Below are 20841 nucleotides of genomic sequence, written 5' to 3' on the forward strand. Positions count from 1 at the left end.
CTTTTCACAGATATTTCTTGAGATATATAGAAAATATGTATATATTCATATAATTTGTATAAATCCTGCTAATCTAGCTTCTTCCTAAGTGAGGTGTATGGAACGCCATATTTATATCTACCGGGTATTCCTATAAGGATTTCGTATATAATTTATGAAATATCTTCTATTTCTGATAAGATATCTAATAAATCTTGTAAGATATATATCTCATATAATTTACAGTTTATAAAATATTTAAGATATATATTATGAAAGATATCTCCTAAGCTTTATAAGATATCTTGTATAGCAAATGATATCTTATCATGTTTAACAGATATCTTATAAAAATAGAAGGTATTTTAAATTTATTTTAATGATATCGTATAAAACATAAGATATCTGAAATGTTTTATAATATTTCTCACAAGCTTTATAAGTTATCTTGCATATCTTATAAGATATCTCATAAACAATTTTTAAAAAAAATATAGCTCAAGCTTTGATATATCTTATAATATACATGCAAGATATCTTATATGTTTTATGATATATCTTATAAAAGTAAATTCATATGATACATTATAAAGTTAACAAGATATCTTATAAAAATTCGTTTTTGAGATATTTCATAAAATATCTTATTAAGTTTGAGATATCTTAAAAGACATAAGATATATATTTTATAAGATATCTTATAAAATATATAACATATATTTGTTAAGAAAAATATACAAAATAAATTTTATCAGATATCCAATTATAAAGGATACAATTAATATATTTCATAAACTTTAGAAGATATCTTGTATTTAGTTTTATAAGATATCTTATAATATTTATGAGATATCTTTAAAGAGGAATAAATCTAAAAATAGCATGCTATAGAAGTGTAGTAATATATAGTATCTAACAATAACATCAATTTCATTTTTTCTGTGATGATGATTTACTTATAATGTGATAAATTATTTTGTGCAGTTTATATGAGTAGAAATTATACTGTAAGGGAGGAATCGCACATTTTCTTCACTAATTTTATTTTCAATGCAAAATATTCTCTCTTTTTTTGTAACCAATGCTGAAGATAACTTAATTTGTTAAAAAATCCTTGACAAGAGAAAAAAAAATCTTTTGTCCTGTGAGTTGCCCACTCTACAAAATCCTAAATCGGGGAGGGAGAACTTTTCTCCTAATTTCGAAAAACTTCTTGATTTCTTAATTCGGTGTGGGGGGGGGGGTTAAAAACTTACTACCAAAGATAAAAAAAAATTATACAAATTCTCCATCAATACATGCATACATGTTTGCAGTTCTGTCTTTACCCTAAATACCACTATAAATGAAAATGAAAGAAAGCAGTCACTCCAATTTCTTTATTTGCATATGTTATAAACAATGGAATTATTACCGTCCCCCCCCCCAAAAAAAAGAAGACCCTCCCCCTCCTGACACGACATTAAGACTAAATATCAGTTAAACTACAATCTAGATCTTTAAATGACTTTAACTTCCTGAGCTTTTCACTATTTCACAATCATCGCCGGTATGACAGTACTGAATTGAATTTTCTACGTAATGATGATACATGTCTATTACAGTATATAGAAAATGACTATATATTTGGCACATTTATTTCCAGTTTCCTTCACTGCGGAATTTGACCTCACCTCTAACCTTTTAATGGGTCAAAAAACCCACGTGGTGTAAATTTGAATAACAATAACGTTAGTAGAGGAGTATACGGCATTTCGTTTATGAATAGCAAAAGGTAACTTAAAAGGAATGTCGATTTAAAACCTGAAAGCTTCCATTAAAATAACACAATGTATGTTTTCTGGACTGTTTTCCTAGCATGTCTAGTAGTACTTTTATTCACACGGTGGCGGAAGACCACGAGAAATGCTACCCTTCCCCCGGGACCTCCCACAGTCCCATTCATTGGGAATCTTCTAAGTGTGAGTCCGGGCACGTTGTTGGAGACGTTCATGGAGTATAGGCAGAAGTACGGAGACGTTTTCAGTCTAATCACTGGTTCGAGGATCCTTGTTGTCGTCAGCGGACATGATACCCTAAGGGATATATTCATAAAGCATGGAGATGTCGTATCCGAGAGACCAGATACTTTTTTTACAAGAGAAATCGGGAAATTCAAAGGTAAAGTGTTGAAATTCTCATTCTGATTGATCTCAAAAGACGCTCATATCACTGTAGTCAGTAAACTTTAAGATATTAATCAGATTGCTGGTAAACTATTTACTGGTATCAAATGTTTTACAGTTTTATCCTGGGGGAAGTGCAAACAATGAACAATGATCAATTTCATAACTCCTATAAGCAATACAAAATAGAGAGTTAGGCAAACACGGACCCCTGGATATACCAAAGGTGGGGTCAGGTGCCAAGGAGGAGTAAGCATCCCCTGTGAAAATCTAACTGATATGCATAATTCTTGCAATATATCGCCTGTAACATCCCATTTCTGTTCTCGAGAATGATATACTGTGTTTATAATTCAAATCCAGTAGACACAGATTATCATATAGTGACCTTTAGATTAGTTATATCCGCTGACTTAATGTGGGTTCATTGTGTGAGGTCGAAATCTTGTAAGATTGATATCAAGGGGTCCGTGTTTGCCCAACTCTCTATTTTGTATTGCTTATACATGTAGGAGTTATGAGATCGATCACTGCTCGTTATCATCACCCTTCATCTCTGCAAATTGTAATGGTAGCCATAATCTCACAAACTTCTAGGAAATTGTATTGTTCTTTTGATTTTTGGAGAAAAAAATTATCACTTCAACTAACATGTCGTATACTTTACACTGTTTTTAAAATTCAAGGTGTGGTAAGTTCTTCTGGAGAACTCTGGAAAGAACACAGAACATTTACTTTAAATGCACTGAGAGAATTCGGGTTTGGAAAAAGAAGCCTGGAGTCTAGAATTGTTGAGGAAATAGAAGTATTTGTTAAAGAAATCCAATCTAAAGATGGAACACCGTTCAACATGCCTGACCTGCTACATGTCTGTATCGCCAATATCATATGTTCCATCAACTTTGGCCAGCGCTATGACCATAATGATAAAAAATTTCAGTCTCTATTGAATCAGATGAATCAAAATCTGAGCAACGAAAATATAATGTTTGTTGCGACAATATTACCTTTCTTCAAATACATTCCTGGCGATCCATTTCGGATAAAGGAAGCAATTTCCAATGCAACTAGTTTGGAGGATCATCTTCGGAAAATCATTGAGGAGCACGAGGAAGCTTATGATGAAAATAATCTCAGAGATTTTGTTGATGTTTACCTGAAAAAGATGAAATCCGAGAAAGGCAATCCAAACACAACCTATGATGGTAATTACCAGACAGAACTAATTATGAATACAGTAAAGATTTTAGTTTTCTTGTATTGAAATGAGCAAATTCTTAAATTCAGTAGGACGTAATTACCTAAAGTCACAGGGGCTAAGCCCGTTTTGGGCCCGAACTCTGTGATACCATAAATATAGAAAGGGGTCTAACTCTGACACAGATAGAAAACTAACCACTCGCTTCAAATGCCTAAAAATCTTAAACTAGGTAAGCTATGCGTAATTTGTCGTTTTCTTTACATAGTTTAATGTATTAACTACTTGCATGCCAAATTTCAAGTCATTGGTTCTTAAAATAACAAAGATATTCGTCATCGTTCTCTCGATTTCACTTGTTTATTTTTACTAGGACATTTACCGGTCCAGGTCACGGAGTCGTTTCTCGCCTATGACAGCAGCGAAATTCAGACTAGTATGGAAGATTTCGGACCTGTCAATTAAAATTTCACATCAATTATACGCTACTTACTTCCTCATATTTTAATAATGTTCTTCGTGTAGACGTTACACGACTTATTTTTCCTTAGCAGCATCAACTGTTGACAAGATCTGCCATTTTAATGAATACACTAAATACCCGAAATGTCTAAAACTTTAAACAAAGGGGGAGTGGGTAATAATAATCTAAATGAAATAGAATAAACAAAAACAAAAAATTAAAAAAGCAAAGAAATAATGTTCAATTTCCTTCTCTAAGTGCAATATCACAAGAATAATGTTTTGATCAGTTTTAAGGTATTTGAGATTTTAAGTCTATCGGGTATTTAGTCTGAATTTCGCTGCTGTCATAGGCGAGAAACGACTCCGTGACCTGGACCGGTAAATGTCCTAGTAAAAATAAACAAGTGAAATCGAGAGAACGATGACGTATATCTTTGTTATTTTAAGAACCAGTGACTTGAAATTTGGCATACAAGTAGTTAAAACATTAATTTATGCAAGGAAAACGACAAATTACGCATAGCTTACCTAGTTTAAGATTTTTTTAGGCATTTGAAGCGAGTGGTTAGTTTTTTATCTGTGTCAGAGTTAGACCCCTTTCTATATTTATGGTATCACAGAGTTCGGGCCCAAAACGGGCTTAGCCCCTGTGCCTAAAGTAGTCACCAAAGATGCCATTTTCAGTTAAAGATATTTGTGTATAAATTTTAGATGAGGAAAATATATCACACTATGAGTTGACAACCAATAAAAAGAATCTTTACCATTTCTTTGCAGAGTTACAATTATTGATGATTGTAAATGAATTATTTATCGCTGGAACTGAAACTACATCAACCGCTCTCCGATGGTTTTCCCTATTTATGATTAGGAATACGGATGTGCAAGATAAAATGCGCAAAGAGATTAATGATGTCATTGGTTTTTCACGTTTTCCTAGAATGGAAGACAAACCAAATCTTCCATACTGTGAAGCAGCCATACACGAGGTTCTCCGAAAAGGAACGGTTCTTCCAATAGCTTTACCCCATGGACTAACGGATGATCTTCAATATAAAGGTTTCACAATTCCAAAAGACACTCTTCTCATTCCGAATTTGCATTCCGTCTCCTTTGACAAGGATATTTTCCCTGATCCACATGCTTTTCACCCAGAACGATTTTTGGATGAGAAAGGAAACCTTCACAATAGGGAGAAAGTTCTAACATTTTCACTCGGTAAGAAAACACTGCAGTTTTGAGCTGATAAATGAAATATAGCAAATTAGGGGCACTTACAATTACATCCACACGAAGTTTTCAAAATTACCTTTCATTGTATTTACGTAGAAAGGAAACGTTTCAAAACACATTACATGTATTTGCGTACTACTGCATGATCTTTACATGTATTTGCGTACTATTGCATGATCTTTACATGTATTTGCGTATTACTGCATGATCTTTACATGTATTTGCGTACTACTGCATGATCATTACATGTATCTGCGTACTACTACATGATCTTTACATGTATTTGCGTACTACTGCATGATCTTTACATGTATTTGCGTACTACTGCATGATCTTTACATGTATTTGCGTACTACTGCATGATCTTTACATGTATTTGCGTACTACTGCATGATCTTTGAGGTTTACAGAAAATATATATATAAGCGCGGATAAGCTGGATGCTATGGGGAAAAGTGCATATTCAAGTGTACTTTTAACAGTGTAGTACGTGACGGGGGGACGTCAGCTTGCGTATTCACAAGTTTATGTTTATTATGATCGCAAATTTTTCATAAGCAATTTAAAAATGTTCTGTGTGGTTTGTGAAAAACAGTTTAATTGATCTTTATTTCAAAACATATTAATGCTATGGAGTTTAATTTATGCATACATGACGACATAGTCACCTCAGTAACGCTCAACAAAAGAGGTAAAAGATTTCAGTTCATATTTTGAAATGGACATCATTGGTAAAGTTGTACTGAGCTATTGAAATATAAACAACACTCAAGCATTGTTATTTTGGATTTCAAACATTTCGGTTGAGCATCACTGAAGAGACATTATTTGTCAAAATGCGCATCTTGCTCATCAAAATTGGTACCGTATAAGTTTTACATTATGATCCCTAGGTTGAGGCCTCTAATGGTGGACTGTTAGTTCCCGATGATCTCTACAGCCCAGTAGCTAAGTACTTCGTTACTAGCTTGAAAATACGGATGTATATTTAATTGCTGTTATAAAATTTAGAAATTCATTTCAAAATTAAGGATTATCTCCCTCACATATAGCTCTTATCCTTAGACGAATTTTGACTCCACTTTCTTTTCTTTTCTTTTTTTTTTTTTTTTTTTTTTGGTACTCTGTATTTCCCTAAATAGCTCTAAAACTTCATTGTTATTTCGGATTTGAAACATTTCGGTTGAGCATCACTGAAGAGACATTATTTGTCGAAATTCGCATCTGGTGCATTAAAATTGGTACCGTATAAGTTTTACATTGTGAGCATCAATGTCCTGTTCGATACATTTTATATCACTGGATTAAGATACCAGTATTTTGTTGTCATCGTTGAATTAAGGTATGAAACCCCAAGGTTATTATCTGGACACGATTGTGTCTCCTATTTAATTTGAACTTTAATAAGGTCCAAGGATGACCCTTCATTCTGAGGTTAAAGATCACCGCTACAAATACATGTATTTCCTACCCATTATACATGCATATGGTTACAGCTCTAGCAATGAGACTTATAATAAAATATTCACATGTTGAAATTTTTTTCAAAAAATGTGTTTTAGGGTATTTTTTATTTCAACCTAGAATATTAAATTTCTGTTAGAAACACACGACTATTGTCCACGTATTAAAATCCTTTTATTGGGAGGTTGTGAGTAAGAGTCCAGTTGTGTCAAGGCAATGTCAAACCTAAGACGTAAATAAAGGAGATCGCTCATTTACAAAATAATCGGTATCTAGACGTGAGAGTCATGGATCTATCGGACAAGATCTTGAAATGGAGGTCCTGTAATGCACCAGGTGTTTTAAAATAAACTCACTGGTATGACCGTCCATCTAAGTAAAATATTCTTGTAGGGACATAGAAAGATAAATGGGCATGCCAGAGGTTGGCACAGGTACCTAGCAGGAGTAAATAACTCCTGTATCTTCAAAGATTTCTCTGACAGAAAATGCATCTTACTCAGTATAATTTGTTCCAGGTCGACGAGTGTGTCTGGGTGAGACTTTGGCGAGGATGGAATTGTTCCTGTTTGCCACTTCCATGATACAGAGATTCCAGATTTTACCAACTGATCCAGATCATCTACCATCTGAGAAAGGTCATTTTGGAATTACTTACGCGCCGAAATCTTTCAGTTTAAGAGCTGTAAGTGTTTAGAGTACATGTAGCACGTACCCTTTGTTCACCCTGACTATTATCATGTTGAAAAACAAGTCTGGATTGTCATTGAATCTAATTTGTTTATTACTAGGCGCACTTGTATAGCGATACGGATTCATTTCACAAACAGTTGTTGTTATGTAGTTTATGTATGACTAACAGGAATAAAGTGATCATAATCTGACTATTGTTATCTTTAAAGACAATTATAGAGTGTCATTGAATATAGTTTTTTATTACTATGTATACTACTAAACTTATATGAATAAGCCCATTTATAACACAAGTACTTGACGTTATATACTTCAGGTATGACGAACATAACTAGAGTGAACATAACCTTTGATGGGTCAATTTGTTATTTGCAATCGTCCATTTACCTGGCTGATTTCACCATTATTTATAATTTGTACGTTCACCTGGCCAATTCCACCATCATTTGCAATTCTCCAATTACGTGGTTGTTTTCACCATTATTTGCAATTCTACTCTTTCAAACGGTTTATTTTTTCCTAAATGCTCAGAGGATTTTATTGAATACATGTATACATTTCTGCTATTTCCAAGATTTATTTGTTGTTTTTATTACAAAATACACCGTTGTAAATCATCCTTATATATTTCATATATTCATTATCAACTTCTCCTACATAAAAACGTACAGAAATGTAAAAACAAAACAAAAAAACCCAAAAAAACAACAACAAAAACATAGAAATATGTGTGCTATATAATGAATGCAAAAGTCAGTAACCCTCATGGTCTCTTGAATCAACGTCAATTTCCCATTGCTTGTGAAATGACTGATAATCAACTTTTTTCCCAAATACATGAGGACATTTCTAAAATTCAGTTTGATATTCACGCAAAGAGTTTCTATTTCTATCTATACTTCTACTATTGTATCCAAACTTTTTAATTATAAACAAACTTTGCAGTGTTTTGATATAGACCATCTTATACGTAATCCACCAAAGTGTTCTTGTTCTTCATCTTCTTTCAACTATAGTCCAGCTGGACATGTCATTACTGGTGATGTTGATATAGTTGAAAATGAGAACCTCAAATCACTTATTCTAAAAAGTCCTAAATACGGAGAACCTCGGTCTTTCAATTGGCGACATAACTTCATCTCTATTATGAATTACATTGTATGTTGAAGATTATGCCCGACGATGGGCTAAATATGAAAAAGAAGAACTTGATACATTGTCAGAATGGGTTAAAAGCATAAGAGGAATATTAAAATCCCGCATTAGACACATGAAAACAAAAGTGCGTACCATCTATCCTTCTGTGTTTAGTAAACCAGAAGTGATAAGAGAATTAGATAGGTTACATGAGGAATATGTTTTGGTTTCAGCTGACAAAGCTAGTAACAACATTGTCTTTGTTTGTAAGGCTCATTATTACAACTGTATTTTAAACGAACTTGGCATTAATTGACACAAGTCAAAATCAGTGTGCCAAGAACGGCTTAACAATCGGTACGAAACACGTCAGACAGCATTTGACCCAATGATAGGTTGTATTGACGAACTAGATCGTTATAACGACCATAGAATTTGCAAAATGCTGACTTCAATCGAGACTGTTGAAACCCCTGTACCATCAACTTGTTTGTCAGTAGATTACCTCGATTTAAAAACTGACTATACGCAGAACAAGCTCTTGGATATTGGCATATCGAATCAGGTGAGATATATAAACACCATATGAAGGTGATAATGGATCTAGTTCGTCAATACAACCTATCATTGGGTAACATGCTGTCTGACGTGTTTCATTCCGATTGTTAAGCCGTTCTTGGCACACTGATTTTGAGTGCGGATAACTCCGTTTACCTGATCAGGATATAGGGCTCACGGCGGGTGTGACCGGTCGACAGGGGATGCTTAGTCCTCCTAGGCACCTGATCCCACCTCTGGTGTGTCCAGAGGTCCGTATTTGCCCAACTATCTATTTTGTATTGCTTGTAGGAGTTTTATCACTGTTCGCTATCTTCACCTTTCATGAAACATTTTAGTGAATATTGGTTTGCTTATTTTGCCAATGCAATCATTCAATGTTGTTATTTTCGTCTAAACTTTTACCTAATTACTAGAAGTTTGATTTTAAATTACTACTAGAGTTTAAAATTGGCGAATACGTTTTACAGTGTTACTGCACGAATTGTACAAAGTTTCCTCTCGAGTTAAAACTCGTCGTCACATGTCTAGATAATGATATTTTGGATTTTGTTGATACTGTGTTTTACACATTATTTATACAGAGAAAAAAAGACAAACAAAACCAGTTTCAACCTTTCGGCGAGTATTGGGCAATGGCCGTGGCATAAAGCAAGAATTTGTGGGATGCCATTAACAACACATACGAGCAAACCCATAGAAAATGCAACATCAACAAAAAATGCAACATCAATCAACAAGTTCAAAATTGACCACCCCGGGTCAAACGCGGATGGTTACCTAATTAGAGTATGTTGAATTAACCCAATATTTAGCTCATTTATACGTTATGATAAAAGCACTCATTTTTTAACAACAGCAAGTTTCACCAAATCACAGTCACAAATCACAGAACAGTTTCACAAGCACTGGCAACACAATAAATATGGAATCAGTTGGGAGTTGATTTAGAGTTGTGGAATCAGTTGGGAGTTGTGATAATAGCAATCATTTTGACAACAGTCACAGTTTTACAACTTCAGTCACAGTTTCACAAATTCAGTCACAGTTTAATTGCACAGAACAGTTTCAAATTCACTGGCAACACACCAATACATATGGACTCAGTTGACTTGGTGTGCGCAAACGCCACATGACCGCAAACAGGAAAGCCTTGTTTGCAGTAATCCCACCAAAGGGGGGGCCACCAATCAAGTGACCCACGACAAAGCTCGACTAATTTAGGATACGCTGAACATTCCAAGTTTCAACACATAAAAACCAAGTCCTCAGTAAATCGCTGAAGGACACATCATAAAAAACAACGCCATCCATCACACCCCTTACCTGCAGCATGGTATTGTCTACTACACTGTTGACTTGGGGTGTAGAGATTAATAAACCACAATACCCACAAAATTTGGTCCCCATTAAACGCAAGGCAAAACCACACAAAAATACAATCATTCCCTAGTTGTCCCTATATACTTGGAAATTTATTGGACCTTACAATTTACTTCATACAACGCATGATTTGATTTGATTTTAGACTTTCATCACCCCGTTTCACCATGGGGTTTCATAGGCATTGAAGCACACTGCTGTTACGACACGAGACATTTAATAGTTGTGGACACGTGCTATGAAATATGGTCTTCATCAACCTTCAAGGAGCTTGTCAAGATAAAACAAACACATCATCTCAAACCGATAGTCACTACCTCTGACTGCCCAATAAGAGCAACTTTAACTTGACATGTAAACTACAAACTGTACAACATGGTTTCACTATGTTGACTAGATTAGCAGATGCGAGATAACCAGACTATGTACGATTTTTTTTTAATTGGACTGAGACCTGTTTCATTCGATTTCTGGCAACTGAGGAATCCTTTATTTATTTGAGTATGTGAATGAAGTTGACCGACTCCTGAAAATTGAGGATGGTATTCTATAGTTGGTGTTGAACACCGGGGATGACAACATCAAATAGAAATTTCAACAAAAAATGTCTTTCCAATTCTAATACCTACTTAGAATTGTAGCTCTATTCAATAAAACACTAACCAATGAAAGATATTGACAAGATAGGACCAACTTTGTTGCCATAACTACTACGTCACCACTACGGAGAATATCTTGAAAAAGGTAATGTCCTACTTCTAAATAACATCATGATTATCCGATATTTAGGCAATGGAAGAAACACATATCCCAGAAAAAGACCCCACATCCTAGATCAGACATTTGATCCAGCAGTGTCCCTGAAAAATCCAAGACTGTAAAAACAATAACCACATAATATGAGTTTTTGATACTAGACATCTACTATGATGATGTGGTTCACAGACTTCGCACACAGGATCATACCTTCTCCTAATGAATGTCTGCTTGGTCTGGCCGCCGCGGTGGTCTAGAGGTTTTGCGTTCACCCCGCATGCGGAAGGTCGGAGTTTAAATCCCAGCCGCGACAGAACCAAGTCACTGAAACAGGTAGTGACAGTTCCATCACCAAACGCTCGGCATCAGGTGCGAATGCCACGGGACCCCGGAGATTACCCTAAAACGGATGTCCCGCGCCACAGCAGATGTGGCACGCTAAAGAACCTCACCGCTCAATGGCAGCAAGCGCCGAGCATAGGCCCAAATTTGAAGCCCCTCACCAGTCCCGGTGACGTCTCCATATGAGTGAAAAAGTCTCGAGAGAGGCGCCAAGCAAGATACAATTAATCAATCAATCTGCTTGATCTCATTGATTTGCAAGGTTTATTGGTCCCAACTAAAGACTTCTTGAAAAGGACTTTTTCCCTACCCATTGAAATTAAACCATATCAACTATAACTAACTTGCGTTTTATTAATGCAAATGGTAATCTCATTTGCATCAATTAAAAACTCACGATCGTACGCTTAATTCACTCAAACTTGCAATTCAATCAAACTCATCAGAGTGGCACTACCTGAATTCCACCTTATCCACGACTAGATCATCCAGGTAACGATCGAAAGTGTCCGAGCTAGCCTTACATTTTGTTATTGATGTAAAAACGTCCCCAGAGTTAGGACTACTTATGCAATCCATTAGGATTTATTTATCGAAATAGCAAAAACATTATTTGAAAAAAACTAATAACCAAACTCCTAAATGATCCGGAATAAACTGAAAAGCACTTCGACAGCCAGCTTGCCTAAGAGTTCCTTGTCCTAATTTGATAATATTTCAACCATTCCAACTTGTAAAACGTAGATAACGGTATATAAACTAGAGTGGGACCAGTAAACATAAATTCAAAATAAGCCCATTACAAATGTTGAAGAAAAAGAGCTGGACCGACCTTTGGATATTCAAAATAGCAAGACATCTATGAGGGGCCCCAATACATTGTGGAATGTTTGAACTAGTTTAGGGACAAAAATAGTGTGAAAACACCCCATTGCACTTGTGTCTATATAATGGCAAACTAGATAGATCACATGGTTACTGTAATTGAGAGCCTAAATGAAAGCCATTACCAACATTGTGTCAGTGAGTTGTTGAGGAGTAAATTGTTGATTCATTGACAATATGACCACGATATAAACGTCCGAGACTGAACTGCTCATGATGCATCTTCCATCCCATAGCACCATGTTACCCCAGCACCACCCACTCGAACATCATGCATGTATCTAAACAGCCCCCGAACTGACTCAGAATGTCAAGTAAAGCTATGTACAGTAAATAAAACAATTTTCAATTTTTTTTAAGATAATGAACTCCTTTTTCTCACTTCAACTATATCACTATCTGCAAAGAATCTCAATGACAAGAGCAATGCACAATCTACTTAAATTTGAGACGCAATGCTAGCAAATGATAAAGTTAAGAATACACTAGTATCTACTATGAACGTATATGCAATTGTAGATGCAGATCATCGTTTGTAAAAATACCTAATATATGTTTGCACCGGCAATAAATATGAAGAAGCAATGCATTTATTGTCGTTTTTTAACAACAGGAACTTTTCTTCAATCACCCAAAATAGAAGACGCGTTCTCATTGGTCAATTCAATTCGCTCCTCAATTTTAATCAAGTTAACTCGTACATCGTGTGTAGGCGGGCATTTGAATATAGAAGAGAATCATGTCGGAGATTGAGAGGAAAAATTCGTGGTAAGTAAGAATTAATTGTTAAATAACTATTAGAATGCAAATATGAATAAAACTTCTAGATGTCACATCGCAGGCACATACTACATGTATGTGTTTTTGTTTTTCCTTTCTTTTCATTAAGGGGTAGGGGGTAACGAAAAATAGAAAAAGGGACTACTTTCTACATAAAACCCGAACTTAAACAAGAGATCCACAAGAGTATCATAGCCCACACATTTAGGTTTTCTCACACATGTCTGAGAGCAGAGAACATTTTCTAAGATTATTTCTTAATAAAAAAAAAAAACTTTTCCCTATGCCTCCAGCATCTGCGATCAAAATATTATGACCCGATAATGCAGCATGTTATATATCCATATTGACAGATTCCCGCGAAAACATTATCTCATACGAGTTAACTTGATCGATATTGAAGCGCGAATTGAATTGACCAATGAGAACGCGTTTTCTATATTGGGTGTTTGCGGAAAAGTTCCTGTAGTTCAAAAATGACAGAATATACATTGCTTCTTCATATTTATTACCGATGCAAACATATATTAGGTAATTTTACAAACTATGATTTTTCCTTGAAATATAGAAAGGAGACGAATGAAAATTTGAGGACGCGATTTTTGGGATTCTGGATTCCTCCCTTGCGTAAATATAAAATAGAGAGGGTCAATTCGTGGTGAGTCCCTGTGTAGTAAGTAGTATTTTGAATGTTTGTTGGTTGGGGTTTTTTTAACTGGACAATATTTGTTTTGAAATTCAACATAATGCAGTATATTTATTTACAGTACGGCCAACGCGGATTCCGTATTAGACCGCGCTCCCCCCGCGGTATGTTAATCCTTCCCGCGCTATCCCGCCAAGGAATTTCATCGCGGGGCAGAATTACACCGCCGCGGTGTGAAGTACCGTTGTTTACCTGTAGGGCTATCTACCTGTACAATAGCTATTTTATTCGTCGGCAGAAAATGACTACGGCTTGATTATCGTCGGCTTTCTGGCATTACATACCGGCATATTAAATAAATCATTTAACAAAAAATAAAAAATAAAATCAGGAACGTTTATTTGTCCTTACTAAAACCAGATACACATGTACTTAGGATTTACATGTATGATATTTAATACACCTCAACTTTTTTATTCTAAAAAATTCCGTTATTTATTTTGTTATCTAATATTTTATGCTCCATATAATGATAATGTACCTTGGATAAGAAGCTATGTGCTAATAATATTTACGGTGAAAAAATATAAATAACCGTATATGAGTGCAAGATCAATATGTTCTGTCTGTTTTAATGACGTTTACAAATGTATGTAGACTTTGAGAATTGATTCAAAAATTTATTTATAACAAAATATCATTTTGTATTTTTTAGGAATAAAGAAATGTCAATTTTATATTTTGCTAAAAGATTTTGTCTTCCCATTTCAATCGAACTTCGTTTATATGTACACCTATTGGGTCCGTGATGCACGGGGTAGAAGTGGACATGATAAATATCCGGTGTGTATATGTTCAATGCGTCATTTAAAGGACGTGAACATTGTAATGTCTCAACCCAAGGATATGCAATCTGCTTTCTTAATTATTTTGATTACGATACGAATGTGAGCAACATCAAAACATACTCTCTAATTGCATACATGTATGTTTAATAAAAATCCAACATATTTTGTAGACTAATCGCACATGCATAATGCGGGTGGCGTATATCCCAAAAAGTGCGTTTTACTTGTTATCAACTTTGTGTTATTATATTATATGTTATAATTGCCTTATATTCCAACCCAATTAGGCAATGCATGTGTCTCGCTCTCTATCAGATTAAAGCTTCAACAATGTAAATTAAATTGAACAATTTGACAAGCGTGCGCTGATCGTTGTCTGGGGCGTTGAAGCAGACAGGAATCGTTATGTAACAGGTATACACATACCTCGTACCTATTCAGCCTGTTCAGCAGAGCGGGCGCACGCGAATATTAGGAATGTTCGCAGGCACCCGCTCTGCTGAACAGGCTTCTGTTTCCATAGATATACATGGTATGCATGTGCTAATATTTTGCAATGTCAAATGTTACCATTTGTTATTCTAAGAGGAAAATCAGATTTAAAATACAGCTGGAGTTTTTGCTTTTCTGTTGAAAATTATTCACAGAAATCATCAATATTACACACACACACAAAATGAGGAAGTATTGGAAAAACAATTTATTCATAAATACATCTGATCATGGTCATTTGAAAGTAACAAATAGATCAAGAGAACCACACTCAAGAAATCACATAATATATCATTCGTGGAATGAAAATACATCATCTAGGCATACGGGCTCCATTGGGGGTAAGGCGGTCCTGGTCACATTGGCACCTCGCTTCCTTTTATCGTTGCGTCGGGACGATTCGTTCTCTCCAGGATTCCTCGACCTTGAACTCTGGGTTAAAATAGCACACATACTTCTTGCAAACTTCTTTCCTTATCGGGTCCATCTCCTCTTTATTCAATTGCCCACCACCATACCAATTGTAATTGAATCGGATGTTTCCTTCTCCAAAAAGCTCGGGCCATAGTCTCCTGGTAAGATGTACCGCAAAGTTCCCACCATTCCTTGATTCCATATTGCGCAACTCTGATTCACTTATGGCATACTCGTCTGGGATTCCTGTGGGATCTGCAGATGTTTCCTCCCTTGGCTCCGACACAGGCAGCTTGGTGGAGTAGCTCCTCGCGATGTCTATGATGGTGTCTGTGTTGCAGTTCCCCTTACGGATCAGAGTCTCCGGTGTTATGATGCGCTGATTGGCGACGTCAAGTTTCTTTAGAATGGCATCCTGTTGCTGGCGCTGGGCAATCAACTTTTTCATTATCACAGATTGTAATCCAACTCCTTCTGACGGGCGACATGGCCGAAACCTGACAGGTGTTGACAAACTGGCCGTCGAAGGTGTAGATGGCCGTGTAGTTGCTGAAGGTGTACCCTCTTCTACTGGAGGTTCTCCTACCGCGATGACCCCTGCCCGAGGTTTTCCCGACTTTGTCTGAAAATGTAATAAATCATTGGGTTAAATTTTGTCACTGCCTTTTCTAAACATGAATTCGTTATATGCCATATAATTAAACCATACATGTATTTTACTTCTCAATGACCTTTCAGTTCTTGTTGCGTCATTGTATAATGCATGTACATCTGTATAGTTTTGAACCAGTCTAATCAATGTTGTTAATTGTACATAAAATATGTTAAAATCAAGTAAAACCTTTTAATTGTTTTGCACATTTGCCTTAACGTTTACTTTATTACCTGTCGTGTTCGGCGCGTGTAGTAAAACAACAAACAAACAAAACGGTAGTTGTGTACTTAGGATTTACAGAACATGTCTCCAGGTCATAAAACCTATACACTCTGTACTTCAATATGTTCTTTTATTCAGTGCTAACATAGAATGTAATTAGTCATAACATTACTCTTAAAAGCATGCATATTCAAAAGTCTTCGTGGCCAAATTAAGTGGACTGTGTAAAGCAAAGATACATGTATACAGACAGAAAGTCACAGGACAAAAAGTCACAAAATGCTCACTAAAGCTGTTGTTCAGACACCAGACATTTCTTACAGTGGATGGGAGGTAGAAGGGAATACATATCATTCTTATTGGGGTTTTATTTTACCATATTTAGCGCTTTCAGTTCATTATTAGATAATAAGAAAGCAAAAATCATTAACTTGTTCATATAGCAATTATTATATGACAGTTCACTTACTTCTTGTTTTGACAATAATCTGGAGTGAAAGGAAGCCAACCATAATTCTGCCATCAGATTTTGTTTTGACAATCATTAACATGTAGTATACTAAACCAAATGATCATAAAGCTTGTTTTTATTTTATCTCAATAGAAAATCTCTTTTTAAAAATCAAAATAATATTTTACAATAAATATGATATGATTTCTCCGTGACTCTTTGTCCTACATTCTAAAGCAAATCGTTTAAGAAATCCAAATACAGGGTCCTATTCAGACTAGGCCATTACAGCTTACGTAATGTTACATAATCTTGACCTGCGCAGGTGAGGGTGTACCGCACTCTTATACAACATTTAAAGGAACTACCTGTAAGACGTATGAAACAATTGTAAGCATTATGGGTCTGATGCAGACATGATATGAAGTTACAGATAGTTCAGATGCACAAGAATGGCATTTCAGTGGCAGGTATTAAGCAGAGTGTATATTGAGCATGTGTATAAAGATGTGCCCATTTGTGTAATGATGAAAGGACATGCCACTGGAGATGTTCCTAATAAAGTGTTTTCTGAGAGATCAAAGGGGAAGAGTTTAGCATACTTTCATGATCAGTTAACACATGAGACAGATGTTCGTTCCAAAGCCACAGGCTTATTGAAGCAATGGATGTGATGACTTAGCAACATGCAAACTAATTCTAATGATCATAATGCAATAGCATGTACAGAACACGTACATTATAGAATTTACATAGCATTCAATAACTGTCTTGTAATATAAACATAATTCAACATTATCATTAAATCAATATGTGTACAAACATTGTTACGATTATCATTGTTTGAAAAGACAATAACGATTAAACACAAGCAACCAGTAACTCCTCTACTCCATAGAAAAAAAATGAGAAATTATCACCTTGACGAAAGTTGATGATTTGTAATTATATATATCTGCATTTCAAGTATGAATCCTCGTGAAAATAAAATGCACGTCATACGCATTATGTATTAAAAATAGAGAATGTAAATTATGTGCAAGGCAACTGGATACTACTCAGCGACCCGAAAATGGGGTGGGCACAGGTAAAATGTAGCATAATACTGAGTCAATTCAACACAATGTACATATCATCACAATATAAGAGAGAGAGAGAGAGAGAGAGCAAAATAAGAAGGTTAAGATAGGAAGGGTTTAAGAGAGAGGGAGAGAATCAACAAATCAACATGTAAGGTTTGATGAAAATATCTTGAATAGTTTATTTTTTGAAACTGAGCTAAATGCAAATGTGACGGAAAGACAGACGGAAGGACGGGCATGACAAACACTACATACTCCGGCCATATTCACGACGGGGCATAAAAAAAAACCGTAATAAAGCCCCCAAAAAAACAGTGAATTTTAAACCCGTAAAAAGCATAGAACATTGGTTACTCTCTGCTTATAAAATGGTCATTATTTTACTGAGTATATAGATGGTATCTCCTATAGGACTTTTGCGAGAAGGGCTGACTTTCACAATCAACGGCTGACTTGGACATTTAAACTTGCGTATGGTATGGAAGCACGATATCGTTAAATATATGTAATATCGACTTTTTGGCATTTATACAGGGAACTTCTACTGCCTCGATCTTGAGCTAGCTTTTTTGTGATTTCTCTTGATCACGTAAAAGCAAAGGCGAGTGTGTTCAAACCGCTGCATGTTACAAAATCGTGACAGGGTAGTGGCTGATGTTTGGTGGGAGGCCTGCTTCTGATAGAGTATCGCTGGGACTTTGTGTCCATGTACGGACGGGGTTTCGTCCCGGGACGACGGCGGTTGTCGTCGTGAACGGCGGATGCCTTTGCCGAAGAGGTGCCAAACAATCAGAGAAGATCCATGCTAAGCTTCGGAACGAAGCTTAACTGAGCGTAGGAAGTGTAGCGAACAGTATGTAGGGAATTTCTACTGCTTCGCTAGCGAGCTACGTGTAGCGTTTCTAGTGATATGGTAGTATTTCTCTAAGCAACGGTGAGCGTGTTCAGATCACTGTACGTTACAATATTATTATAGTACGACTGTTAGGTTTTAAACCACAGGAACTTCTTTCATTTATCTGACAATTATTAAAAAATAAAAACAATTCATTTCATTTTTGCATACATACATACATTGTAGATGTAAAATCTTAACTCGAACATATGCATTGATTCATGTTCAAACTTTACACATGATAAATCGGATGTACATGTAAGTTTATTATGCAGGAGGTTTGCGTTTTCTCTTATCATAAAATGTGAAGCTGTTGTACAGGTTTATTCAATCAAACACAGATACAACACAGTGCGTGCTAAGCGTACCGACAATTTACGGCACAGGTCGATGTATTCTGGCATCATAATATCAAAAATTTCTTGCATATTTTCCTAGTATTTTTGTCCAAACATTTATCAAATTCATCATGTGAACCGAATAGTCGCAACTTCAAATGATTTCGCTTTTAAAGATAACCATGTTACGTAGCAGTCAATTCGAACTCCGTTGGTTTTTATATCTATTCATTCTATCCAATATGAAGTACGTATTCGGTCTTCATTTATAATAAACACGAATATTGGACGTAAATATTGAAAAGTAATCCTAGTACGTTATGAAAGCCATCAGTCTGGCCCCTGTCCCCGATGCATTTTTTCAATACTGACATATAAAAACAGAACTTAGCGAAGATGGATCTGGAATTATTTCATCTAAAATATCTAACTAACAAGGGGCCAACGGCATAGCATTAAAGAAGATATATGCTATCAATAACATTCAAAAATGGTTTACACATAAACATTATACATACCAAGTCTGGCCCCGTCCTGGAGTCAGTACGTTTACCACGGAGATCATTTTCAATTTACAATTTCGGTAGAGGCCTAGATCTTTATTACAGATGTGAGGTTGTAGGGAAGATGCTTTAACATTGATCAATTTTTGTTCCATCCTTAAGGCTCCGGGGGTGCAGGATTGATTGATTGATTGAATATTGTTTAACGTCCCTGGAGAGAAAACGTCACCATTGCCGGTAAAGGCCTGCGAAATTTAAGCTTATGCTCGGCGCTTATGGCCTTTGAACAGGGACGGATATTTCTCGTGCCGCACCTGCTGCGACATGGGGCCTTGGGTTTTTGCGGTCTCATCCAAAGGACCGCCCTATTTAATCGCCTTCTACGACAAGCAAGGGGTACTGAGGACCTATTCTAACCCGGATCCCCATGGGTGCGTGGGTGCAGGAGGGATATATGGGGATATTAGGTCACATAGACTTTACTGTAACAGAGATATCACACACACTGACACTCGACGTTTTAATTTTAAAAAATTGTCTTCTTGTAAACATGATATTTACAAGGTATATCACGCCGCCATCTTGGTTTTCTGTTTTACCAGCTGCATCGCTCGAAAATTTCGGAGAAAAGTTCGATTTAATATGATAATTAGACCCCTACCGTTTAGAGGCAACTATGTCAAGGTCCTACCTCTCGCATCGTCATGGTGAACTGGAAATAAAGTCGGCTATAATCAACCGTCAAATATCATCTACTGCTTCTCAAATGCCTGTGAGAAATAGTACGAGTATGGAAAGGAACCGGAACAACTCGATACTCTTTGGACAACTAACATTTCTGTACATTGCCTCGGTTCATCGCTTATTCATGTATGTACAAATATGTCACGAAAATGTTTTCGTATATTAAGCTTGTGTCAAAGTCAGCCGTAAATTGTAAAAGTCAGCCCTTCTCGCAAAAGTCCAGTATGCGGTTGATGAGTAGATAATGAAGAAAACGAGATCTTATTTGTACTAATGATTTAATGGACTCAGTAAATTCCACAAGCTTACATGTCCTTTGACCAGTGAACATGGAGAGAATTTTCATTTCGTGGGAACAAAATTTTATTCCGTGAGAACGAATTTTATTTCGTAATTTTATTACATGACAATGAATTTCATTTCGTAGTAACGGAATTAATTTCGTGAAAACGGAATTAATTTCGTGAAAACGTCTTTTATTTCGTTTGGACGCATTATATTTTATGGGAACTA

The 20841-nt window shown here is 35.8% G+C and overlaps 2 protein-coding genes and 1 long non-coding RNA gene across 4 annotated transcripts; 1 reads left to right on the plus strand and 2 right to left on the minus strand.

Annotated features, from left to right (window-relative positions):
- Positions 1-1343: 1343 nt before the first annotated feature.
- Positions 1344-3287, minus strand: LOC125650161 (uncharacterized). The gene is made up of 2 exons (XR_007360910.2): positions 3152-3287; positions 1344-2054 (listed from the first exon to the last, which is right to left on the minus strand). It is a non-coding gene; the product is annotated as an uncharacterized LOC125650161 (long non-coding RNA).
- Positions 1717-7388, plus strand: LOC125650159 (cytochrome P450 2B4-like). Of its 2 annotated transcripts, none has more exons than XM_048878185.2 (4): positions 1717-2139; positions 2831-3349; positions 4585-5025; positions 7023-7388. In XM_048878185.2, exons 1-4 carry the CDS (start codon positions 1809-1811, stop codon positions 7199-7201), a joined length of 1470 nt encoding a protein of 489 aa, XP_048734142.2. In that variant the 5' UTR covers positions 1717-1808; the 3' UTR covers positions 7202-7388. The 2 variants fall into 2 exon arrangements, with proteins under 2 accessions (XP_048734142.2, XP_056021775.1); XM_056165800.1 differs by having other exon boundaries at positions 1809-2139; positions 5934-7388.
- Positions 7389-15217: 7829 nt separating this feature from the next.
- On the minus strand, positions 15218-16875 carry LOC125651776 (uncharacterized). The gene is made up of 2 exons (XM_048880532.2): positions 16785-16875; positions 15218-16060 (listed from the first exon to the last, which is right to left on the minus strand). The coding sequence occupies exons 1-2, from the start codon at positions 16836-16838 to the stop codon at positions 15404-15406; spliced, it is 711 nt and encodes a 236-aa protein (XP_048736489.2). The 5' UTR covers positions 16839-16875; the 3' UTR covers positions 15218-15403.
- Positions 16876-20841: the final 3966 nt, after the last annotated feature.

The sequence above is a fragment of the Ostrea edulis genome, chromosome 5 (assembly GCF_947568905.1).
Source record: "Ostrea edulis chromosome 5, xbOstEdul1.1, whole genome shotgun sequence".
NCBI lineage: Eukaryota > Metazoa > Mollusca > Bivalvia > Ostreida > Ostreidae > Ostrea > Ostrea edulis.